Raw genomic sequence first — 12,345 nt, forward strand, 5'->3', positions numbered from 1 at the left:
TTGTGATACGACTCAACCTGTTTGGTTCATTGATTTCAACAATTTGTGCCGATCTTCTTCATAAAATCATCTTGCTTCAACCAAGGAGTGCATCTCAACAATATTGGTCATGTAATTCTCAACATCGGTACCTATTTCTAACAATCTTAAGGTCTGAAATTTTAGAATATGATTTTGAGTGATTAGGCATGACTGATTTATAAAGCATGATCTGAAAACGTTACCTTTGTCATAGTAATTCACTCAAATCTGTATTGAGAGAGAGAGAGAGAGAGAGCAGGATATAGACATGTGTATATAAATAGCTTTCAATATTAGAATGGAAGTTAAAGAGGAGTGGAGGGTGAATGACTGGTTAAGATTTGGATGTTGATCGGTTACACTACCTTGAAACCACTTGTTGCTTTTGTGAACAAACTTCTTGGTTCAAGCACTACTCAGATTGAAAATTTTCACATGTGGTGAGTTGACATCTTGATTCTCTTTTCCCGACTGATAAGCAATTGGTTTTGTGATCATTATCATCATGCTTAGTTGCCATGTGTCATTGTCTTTCCATGCATAAGTGAAAGGAGAGAGAACATCTCTTTCAGATTTTGTATTTAAAAATAAGTAGAACCCCCAAAATCAAATTCTCAAACATATGTTGTGAGAAATTGGAGTAATGCACTACCAGAATATCTCTTTGCATGTAAATGACGAAATTCTGATTGCAGTTTTGTATATTGGTCGTGTTTTCTCATGGAATGTCTCTTCATTTGGTTTCTTTTTAACGCACATTGCCCAATGACATCCGAGAATGGGTTCTTTTAAGTAGTTATTGATAGGTGAATGTATTGCAAACATTCAAACAAAGGGTGCAATGGTTTAAAAAAAAAAAATGCAAGGGGTTTTGTAACCAAATCAGAAATCTATTTATTTTGTATATAAGTGTGTTGCATCATGTTAATTACAGGTATGTTTAACAGCCCATTTTTTGGCTTAAGTTAAGTCAATCATTGTTGTCTTGGTTTTTCATATTTTATATGTATATTGTTATATGGAGAAGACAACATATTTATGATGCAATGTTTAAGGTATTTCCATTATATGTTGTGGTTGTATAATTGACAATGAAGTCACAGTTCCATATTTCTGGATGAGAAAATAAATTGTGGAGATTTTGAACTCCGACTTTGTATATTCGTATCTTGATTTTACAACATGAAATTGTAACATCCAATTGGTTGTGTGGGTTTCCCACAAAGTGCATACTCATATTGTTTGGGTATATATGTATAAATGTTATAAACCCAAAAATGTGGGGAGATTATTATGAGATACATATATTTGCATATTAAGTAACTTTTAAAGAGATAAATAAAACAAGTAGAATGATTAATTTCTACTTGAAAATTGAATCTAGTAAGTATGACTAGATTTAGTTATACAAGTGTTTGGAACATTACCTTGGTTCAAAGGTGGCATGTACAAACATATATTGGTGGAGTGATTCATGGAATCCGTAAAATAAACATTGGTTATAAGTTTCACCACAATTGTATTGGTTTATGACTTTGTATGAATGTCAAATCAAAAAGTCAGAAATGCTAAGGATTTAAATAATGGATTAAAAAAATATAGAAGGCACATATATATGTTTTGGATATATGTGGTGAGGCTAGTAAGATAGAGTTATCAACTCTATGTAGTCAGAAAAAATAATTTGACTAAAATTTGAGCTCCAAAAGCCTTGTGTCATAGATCATGTGATGGACACCCAACCCATGTGAAGAGGTAAATTCCTAAATTAGGTTCAAAGGGTAAAATCGAAGTCACTGGATGACCTGTCTAGTACTAATAATTTTTTTTCTCATTTTGGTTAGATGAGAAAGTAATACAACCACAATGAAAGGAGGATGAATTGTAAACTCTTAATCAAGCCGAATCTTATGAAATGTGGGGGTGTGTTAACTGTGATGTACACTATGGGCTGACCAATGTAGATGTATGAGGTCAGACCGCCTACCGATAAGAGTTTTATAGGCAAACTCTTTAAACATCCATAAAATCAGGATAAGAGACAATGCCAGCTTTTATTAAAAAGAAAATGTCAATTTCATAGAGGGATCATAGTTAAGGTCGACTGGTAAAAGAAAGTTGATGGGCTAGTTGACTACGACGATGAGGAAATGTTCAAAAAGTCTGACTTCACCCGTACTCTGTAGCGTAGTTCATCAGACCTAGTATAGGTTCAAGTCCTAAAGACACCTACAATGAAGTGTTCTACTGTGTTTTATATGCTCAATAGTTTGATTCAAGATTTGTCGATTTTTGAAACTTGTATAGGCTTTACTAGCTGTATTGAATATTTCGAATCTTGTAGGAGATTGTTGGAATATTTTAATAGTTTTAAAATTAAAGATTCAAAATATTATTTTGTTTTATCAAAGTGTATGTTGGAGAGGTTTTTCTTTTCTTAATAGACACCTAAGTGACTAATAGGTGTGACTATAAGAAAGCATGTCTAAATGGTCAACAGACATGTATTGTGGAAGAGACATGGCTTTTGAAAATACCCATTGGAGGTGTTCCTTCTTCTCCTATATATGGTAAAACAATCCCTACTTCAAATAAGGTTTTTTGGTTTTCTCCATTATTCTTTAGTTTGTTTTTTGAATTATTGAGCCTAGCCTTACTCTCCTAAAGGATCATAGCCTGTGTACAATCAAACAAAGATCCATGGTTGTTTTATCTTTGCGGTAAAACGCAGGAATCCCTGATTGTATTAATAAAGGGAGCATTTTAGACCTTAAGGAGGGTATCTATTTATGATACAACTCAACTTATTTTCGTTGATTTCAACAATCTGTGTCGATCTTCTTCATCAATTCACCATGCTTCAACCGAAGAGTGCATCTCAACAATATTGGTCATGTAATTCTCAACATCGGGTGTCTATTTCTAACACTATAACAATTAACAAGACACTAAAATAAGTTTCGAATTACCTTTACTTGGGCCTAAGATAGGCCTTAGTGTGAGAGGGAGAAAAGTTGATAATAAGTAAGAATGATCACCTAGATTAGGGTTTAGGGTCAATCAATTTAATTATAAATATGACTCCAATGGAAATTCAGTAAACCATTGAACATATACACATTAAGTAAGAGGCCAAGGAATGTGTTAGGCACTCCGGTCCACTTGATAAAAATCATTCTTGTTTGAGTGGTGATTTTAGTATAAACGGTGGGTACCATTGAATATAGTGATATGTTTGATTATCAATTGTAATAAAACGGAAAAAGAAAAGATAAAAACATACCTCTCACTAAGCACTAAAAAAAATAAAAATAAAATAAAAAAACGTTAGAAAACATGCCTAAAAGAAATTGCTATAAAAGATTAAGTGTTATTTTCCCATCACTATGACTAGTGAGATATAATACTTTATTATTTGTCATACTAATCTCCTTTCTCCAATAGTAGCTCACCCCATTTCCGTCTACAAACCCCAACCCACACTCTCCCCCTTGTATGACTACTCGATCAGCCTGAACCCGCCTTAGGCCTAAACATGGCCTGGTTTGAGATTTCAGTCTATAGAGTGGGTTAGGGTTGAGAATTTCAGCCCGAGATTGGGTTGGTTGGGCTTGGGTTGAGGTCTCAAACCAACCCAACCTAGCCCTAGCCCGCCCTGAGCCCGAACAAGGCCTGGGCTAAGATTTCAGTCCATAAGGTAAGTTGGGTTGGCTTGGGTTAGGCCTGGGTTAGGCCTGGGTTGAGGTCTCACCTCACCCAACCCAACCCAACCCAACCCAACCCAACCCAACCCTATAGATTAAGTACATAATAATATAAATATGTTCATAGTTATTAATGGGTACTTATAGAAAAATGTCTACAAAAAATCTTTAGTTTTACACATTTTACATATATACGAAAAATTGGTCCTTGGCCTTTGCAATGTGTCAAGATGAAGAATCAAACAACCAAATATAATCAATAGTACTCACACACACACACACACACACACACACACAAAAAAAAGAAGAAGAAGAAGCAGCCAATAGTACTAGGCTGGGCTGACTAGGTTGAGCCTGGCCCAATTAGAATCCATTAGGGCTGGGTTGGGTTGGATTAAGCCCAACAGGGCGGGGCTAGGCTAGGGTTAAGTTAAGAGACCCTAGGGTTGGGTTATGACTACCCCATCGAACGCCTTGTAGCGACCAAACGTAGGAAAAGGGAAAAATTAAGAAAATATATCCATTCTATTTAGGTTCATCAATGACATGTTTATTTAAAAATTACATGCTTTCTTATATGCCACATAATATGTCTGAATTATGTTATGACCTGATTCCTAGTAAAAGTGGGTAGGCACCTTGACAACATTATGTTGAAGTTCAGTCCTCCTATGCATATATTTTTTATTACCTTATCTAGGAAATAATCTTTTTAGTTTTACTATGATAATTAATGCCAATGTTTACATTAGATTATTTATTTTCTTATATGCTTCATCATTACTTTTATTATATATCTACTTATTAGTAGGATTAGCTTGTAGCTTAATGGTAAATAGCTAGGAACTTTGGGCTCTAGCATAAGTCTAGGGAAGATCGATTGTTGGTTGAACTTTCCTATCCGCCACCTTCTTGATATATAATAGTAATAGATTAATAGTTAATGTTAAGTCTGTCTCAAATTCTTGACCCGTTTTGAAGATTGACCCGCTTTGACATATTTTGGTGGTGACCCGAATGGGAAGTTTTCTGAGATTTGTGATGAAAGCATAGAGGTTGGGCCGACCGCAACCCCGATGGGTCAACCTGCTACTTGGAGTATATAATGTACTATTGTCTTGTTGAGAAAGTCATTGTATTTTTTGGGGGGTTTTTGAGCTAGGATTTTTAGGGCGAGTTTTCTCGCCCCTGCTTGGGTGTAATCTCTCTTCTGCATAGTAAAACATCTTCTTCTTCACCCGAGGATATAGCATACCACACTGGTGTGTGAACATCGTTAAATATTGTTGTTTTTAATGCAAGTTTTTAAAAACAAATTAAGATTCAAAATACTTGCCCCTTCAGTTTTTGAAGATTCTTTACATCCCCCCTTAATTCCTTCAGTTGTGGAGATTCTTTAAGTCTCTCCACATAATGGTTATTAATCTCTACAGTTTGCTAAAAGCTCCTTGAGGCAATTCTCTTTTAATCTTTTGAGTCACTTTATGTCTCTACATGAGAAGCCTCTTGAGGCATAAATTCTTCAGTTTTGGGAGATATATAATCTCTCATTCAAGTCTCAATTTAATTCCTTATCCTTTACTCCTCATTTCACTTGTCTTATAAATAGAGGGAGATTTAGCATTTGTAAAACACGGATCAAGTCACTTGAAGTATTCAAGTGTGTGTTGTCAAGCTTTGATTTTCTTGAGTTTCAATGGATTTCACATGTCCATTTCTTGGTGTTTTGTTTTCTAGTTTGAGCACAACCCTATAGCATTCGAAGGTCCAGTAATCGAGTGCACGATTACTGGGGGAGCCATCGGGCTGTTTTATCTTGGAGGTAGATTTGCAATATTCCCGGTTGCACCATAGGGGGCATCTACGGTCTTAAGGACAGTGTCAAGTGACACGACTCAACCCACCAATTTTTCTAACAATCTTTGCTTCAGGTATCAGGATTATTTCATACAGGTGATAGATTGAAAGTTCTCTTATCAAGAAGGCAACATTGAGGTTTGCTTTCTCAATAATCTGACACAACCTTCCTTACAAATCTCCATGTAATACGGATCTTTTGTCTATTTATTTTCAAATTTCTTGATGTTTGATCAATCAGTTAATAATAAATGTGGCTCAATACCCTCACTTATTGTACCCACGTGGGTCCATAGGTCTCTATGTGGCTCGTGTGAGTCTAACACACAAAAAAAACATTAGAATTGACTCAAATGGAAACAGATCTAAGTGGGGTTAAATGCATAAAACCTTCCAACATGCAACCTAAAACTTAACCAGAAAATTGGAAGAACTTTTGCCTTATCCATTTAGGACATCAAGTACTATACTTGGAACGAGCTAATCATGCCAGGATGCAAACCTTTGTTTCATCATCTCTACCAGTGAAATATAATGTCCCAATTCGTTTCATCATCTGCAGTAGCGAGCTAAGATGTCAAACACAATTCTTAGATAAGACAAATAAAACATAAAATGGATCCAACCAAGCTTTTAATTAACGAGCATTATTGTTAGATTTTATATTTATTTTATTATATTTAAGTTTCAAAATAAAGTCTTTTTTTTATGTGTTTTGATTGTCTTGCTATGGTGTGGGACCTTTAGGGTTAAGGTAGTGGAAAAATGATTTTATTTTAAAAACACCCTATGGGAGCCCTAAAGTCCATTCATGACCATTACCATGAGTAGAGAGGTGGACAAAGAGAATTGATTGAGATTAATTTCATGCCATAGGTTATTGCCAAATAGAGGTAAATGGTCAATGTCATTATATGGGTGCCCTAAAGTCCATTCATGGTCACTACCATGAGTGGGGAGATGGACTAGAAAATGGTCTATAACATCCTATGGGAGCCCTAAATTCTATTCATGGCCATCACTAAGAGTGGAGAGGTGGACAAAGAGAATTGATTGGGATTAATTCAATAAATTGAATTAATTCTCAATTTATGTCCATATGACATTATTCTCCAATTAACTTACCATTAGTTGGAGGTTACTCTTGGGGAATTCAAGAGGGTGCAAGGGTTGGTTTTGAGTCTATATAAACTCAACCAAATACCTTACAGAAAGACACATTCATACATTGACATTCCATTCATTTCTATTTATTGTAACCATACAAGTCATTCTCTTCCTTCCATTTTCCTCTAAGTCTTTTGTAAGGTTAAAGGGGGGCTATTATGCTGTAGCTTTTTGCTTCTAGAAGGGACTAGAAGAAGAACTGCCCCATCTTCTAGTGGAAGGTTGTTTTGTCTTAGAGGTAGAAGGTACATAATAACTCTTGGCAGTAGATGGCATCAATTACCTTAAAGGCAGCACTACAAGTGTGACTCAACTTCAATTCTGTTCGAAGCTTCTTTAGTCGTTGTGGTGGTGATTCAACATCTATTTCAAGTTTTTTCTCATCTTATTTCAGCTAAGGATCAACACTACAATAACATAGTTTCTACTGCAAAAGCTTTGTATTACAATTTATATTTTGTAAGAAATTGTAATACAATTATTAATCGTGCTAATTAAGATGCATATATTTGTTTCATCATCTCTACCGGCAAATTAAGATGTCATTAAATAAATAAAAAATTGGATCCAAGCAAGTTCTACATTTATATTTTCTCTAGTTAAGTATCATGTATCTATCTTTATCATGCAAAGATTAATCAACTATATCCCATAAATTAAATTCACATCATGGTGCCGACCATGTTCATTATTCAGCAAATCAATCTGACATCTTCCTTTCAAGCAAGATGGAGTTGGTTAAAGGCATATCCGGTGCCTGAAGCTCCCACATGTGTGAAGTTTGAAAGAGGGAGAAAAAGGAGAACTACGCAACCTTATCCTGAGAATGCCTCAGTCTTATTGATTAATAGAATATAAATAAATAAAATCTGAATTAAAATGAATCAAATAGAATAATAAAATAGACATCCAACAAATAAAATGTGATGATGGAAAGAACTCCACCCCACCAAAATTGGTGGGTCACGACATTGGATGCCTGAGTTGGAAAAACAGGTTTTTTTAACCCAACTTTTTATTCGATTGTCAATAAAATTTGGTTTTAGCCGCGGTAGACAACCTAGGCACTGCAGAAATCTTTGGGGATGGTAAAAGTAATCTTTTTTTCATTTATTTTTTCTATGAAGAAAGAAACAAAAATTACATAACTTATCTTTTATTTACATTGTCACTGAAAATCACAACATTAGACCTTAATTGCTTAGCTATTGAAGCTAATCCCTTCAAAATTTGAATCAACTCGATATCAATCGAGCAGGTGGCAGGCATATCGGGTTGGGGGCAAGAGGGTGCATGGGTCTTTTCACTACGGGGAGGAAGAAGTAGACACATTCTGAGCATCCTGACAAAGGTCTAATCTTTACCAAAAAAATAAAACCCAATAATAACAATTAAATGGCATGCAAAACAACACAAATCCAACAGTATATAAAAACCCAAATCCGAAAATATTAATACTTTTTTTTTTAAAACATGTGATTGGAATTACATTCCACAATAGGACCATAGAGCGACCTATAACCAAACTCAATGGGCCATGCCAAAAATTAGTCTCTAAAGTACGATGCAGAAGAATACCAATAAAATGGGCTTTGGATACACCTTAAAAAGTCTTTAGAATGTCGTATCATGTTTGAGGCATCAAATTACTATTTTCTATTAAAAATTGGATATATAAAAATCCACATTTTCTTTATGGTTTGGGGTTACAATAGGAAATTCAAATAAGTTAAATGGTTCAAGCTTAGTTATGATTGTAATTAGATCTGATCAGACAATCAATGGGTGAAGGCCTTGCATGGAGGACAACATTTTATTATTGGTATTGAATTTGGGCCCGACATATTTATTAAACATTTTTGACCAATCAAGATCAATGGGGCATGAGATCGGATTAGGTTTACGAACAAGATTGTTCTCGTACGTTTTTTGTTCAGATATTTGAAATCTATTTTCTATTTATATGAATGAATTTTAATTTTTTCAATTAAGAACGTACATGAACAATCTCATAAATGAACCTGATCTGACTTCGAAATTAACATCAGAGAGCGAGAAGAGAACAATGGAATCCATTTCATCAACCATTGACCCGAGACCCATGCGTTACACTATGATGTCGCTAGCCATGAAGCAAGGGGCTATCGACATCAGTCGTTTACCAAAAAGAAAACTATTGACATCAGTAGGGGGAGAGAGGGGGGGGGGGGGCATGCTTCACACCTTTAGCTGATAACCCAACTTATGATCAATCTTGTCCTTTTTGCTCATATCTCTTACCCTTTTTTATGACGAAAGACTATGTTAGTCTTACTCTGTTATACTCTTTTTATTCATTTTCAATGATAAAATCATTTAGGACGAAAAGAATTGAACGTAATTCTATTCCCTTCCCTTTGTCAAGAATTATATCAGCACAATTGCTTAACAATTAAAGAAAATAAAAATGAGTATGAAATAATTAGATAAAATTATTAGCTGTTGTAGTTAAAGAAATGAAATCTCAAAAGGTATTTTAGAAATTTAAAAGAAAAAAAAATATTTAAAAAATACTGATCTATGGAGATATTTGTGAACTTAAAGGGGAAGTAAATTATTCCATTTCTTTGGCTTTGAAAATGGGTTGCAGCTACTTCTGCAATCTGATCAGTAGTAATAATTTTTTTTTTTTTTTTTAGATTTAAGTAGGGTCTCATTATTTCCTCTATACTTTACTTATTATTATTTTCTTAGATGCAAGACCCACATTGGGACCAGATAGGGGGACCCACTAAGAACCAGCAAGGTGACCCATGAGGGGCCAGCAAAGGAGCCACTTGGCCACACTTTATTTATATATATATTCAATAGAAATTTATTACTTGATACAACTAACTACCACTGCTATTTTATACGATGTTCAAAATATCTTTGAATTTATTTCAAGATTCTTCTAACTATCAAAATCTTTGGATTAAGTGATTCTCTATTTACCATGGGTGAAAGAAAATTTGGTCCTAATCAGACATCGAAAGACCAAATTGAATATTTAATATTTCTATTGAATCCAATTGAGAAAAAGAATTCCTATGAAGAGATTCTACTTCCTTTTTTTCTTTTTTAGAGATTCAACAATATCTTTGAACTTGATATCCACCAACTATCAAATACTAGGATGTGTTTGGCATGCATTATAGTTAATAATGCATTCTAAGAAATCATACCAAATACAGCCTTATTTATCTACCGCTGATCTCCTTCTCAACCTTAACATTTTGTGAGTCCCAAGCACCCCATCCTCTTAAGATCTCAACTCTAAGTCGTGGTTAAAGGAATGAACGTTTTGAAATTTAGACAGTATCAGGTATGATTTTTTTGAATACATCATTGATTTAGAATGCATACCAAATGCAGCCTATATTTCTCACTAGTTATTTTCTCCATTTAGAAAGGTTTTGTCATCTAGTTCATTTGGTAGCTAATTTTGTTTTTAGGGTTCCCTTTGACTTCTTAGATGGATTTGTCTATGTGGGTGTATACCTTTACTACAACATATATACTTTGTTTTACTTTCACTTTAAATGGTGTTTTTTTAATATATTATTAATTGCACATGTTATTCCTTGCATCTTCTAATGGATGATACATGCCACACATGGAAGGATAAAAGTTAAGATGAGAAATGTCCAGTTCAGCTTAGACTTGATGCTTTCTTGCTTTTTTTTGTTGTTCTTCTTTGAGGTTATTGATGTACCCATTCTGGAACAAACATCATTGAGGCTATTTTCAAGCTTAGCTCAGCTAAAAAAAATTCAAAACCCATGAAACACCCACAAGTTATGAAGTAAGATCAAGAAAAATATTCCCTTCAAAAGTCATATAAAAAGAAGTACTCCTAAGAAGAAGAGATTCAGTCTCAACTTTCAAGTCTCAATTCTCCACCCTAAGATCCCTAAAGTTTCCAAAACAATGGAGAATTGGGACGAAGACATTGAGACCACCACCAACAATGAAAGTCCCTCCGATCCACAACTAGTGAATCGCGAGGGATCAAAGAAGAAGAAGGAAGAAGAAGAAGATGAGCTCACTGTGGAACAAATCTTTCAGCACAAGAAGGTGCCTTCATGGCGACAGCAACTAACTGTGAGAGCCTTTGTGGTGGCATTAGTTCTTTCAATCCTTTTTAGCTTCATTGTCATGAAGCTCAACCTCACCACAGGTGTCATACCTTCCCTCAATGTCTCTGCTGGGCTTTTAGGGTTCTTCTTTGTGAAGACATGGACAAAGTTACTAGAGAAGGCTGTTTGGCTCCGACAACCATTCACTAGGCAAGAGAACACCGTCATTCAAACCTGCGTCGTTGCAAGTGCCGGGATATCTTTCAGTGGTACATCCTCCGTAAAACCCACTGACCTTATTTTTTGGAACCACCAACTTATATATATTTATCATGATGTTATTACCAAAAGTTATTATTTTGTACGTTTTTTTCTAATATACATATGAAATAACAATATTTACTTTCATTGAATTTTTTTTTTTCTATTATATTAAAGGGGTAAAAAACTAAGTTACAAATTATTTGACACTATAAAGGATGTCAATAAGAAAATCTCTTTAAGTCTTCATGATTCCTTAGCAGGTTTTATTTATTTATTTTTACTTGACTTGGGTGACTCGCCCGAATAAAAACCTAGTTTTTCAACTATACTTTGAATTAGTTTATTATTTTTTAGAGAAAGAGATCCACACACTGCCGGTTTATATTAGCTTCTCACTCATCAGGCTAATAGCGGACAAAAAACAAGGGTATTTGATGAGGAGAGAGAAGGGAGCCCATAAACTTAAAAGAGAGAAATTGTGAGTGTTTACTTTATTTTCCCTTAATTTTACTCATCTGAGAGTTGCCCAGATGGTTAAGGTGAATTAGGGATTGTGTGAATAGGCCTACGGTCCCAAGTTCGATTAGTCAATGTGTGTGTAAGCCGACTTGGACACCTTGATTAAAAAAAAAAAAATCCCTTAATGTTTATAGAATCTCACCGATTTATTTGATAAACTTGATATGCTATTTGGAGTTTGGACTTGATGGGGGAATTTCTAATGGGTTTTAAAACTCGGATCGTAATCAACAAAATCGATTGATTTTTATTTGAAATTAATTAGGGACAATTTCGCTCTTTTTTTATTTATTTTTTATTTTTTTTAATGAATAGTTAAATATATTAGAATCCCAAATAAAAGAAAAAAGAAAATATTATAAGGAAATATGTCCCCAACTACGCCCAAACAAACAAAGAGGAACATGATTAGTACATTTCTTTAAATGTCTTAATTGATTTGGAAACTTCTTATTAATATGTTATAGTTTAAGTTGAATAATGAGCAGGAGGTTTTGGAAATTATATCTACGCAATGAGTGAAGTTGTGGCAAAGCAATTATCAAATTTTAATGCTCCTCAAGATATTATGAACCCACAAATTGGATGGATGATGGGGTTTCTCTTTGTCGTTAGTTTCATTGGCCTCTTCTCAGTTGTGCCTCTTCGAAAGGTAATTTCTTCAATGAATTCATTACATTGTTACTATGATTGGATGTCAAGAAAAGAAATGACAA

General features: G+C 34.4%; 1 protein-coding gene across 1 annotated transcript in view; it reads left to right on the forward strand.

Annotated features, from left to right (window-relative positions):
* The first annotated feature begins 10,697 nt into the window (after positions 1-10,697).
* LOC122072038 (probable metal-nicotianamine transporter YSL7) overlaps positions 10,698-12,345 on the forward strand; it is a 4,301-nt gene continuing 2,653 nt past the window's right edge. Inside the window, exons 1-2 of the mRNA XM_042636554.1 lie at positions 10,698-11,115; positions 12,118-12,281. Of these exons, the coding sequence (XP_042492488.1) occupies positions 10,698-11,115; positions 12,118-12,281 (582 nt within the window). The remainder of the gene's footprint in view (positions 11,116-12,117; positions 12,282-12,345) is intronic.

Source organism: Macadamia integrifolia, chromosome 1 (genome assembly GCF_013358625.1).
Source record: "Macadamia integrifolia cultivar HAES 741 chromosome 1, SCU_Mint_v3, whole genome shotgun sequence".
NCBI lineage: Eukaryota > Viridiplantae > Streptophyta > Magnoliopsida > Proteales > Proteaceae > Macadamia > Macadamia integrifolia.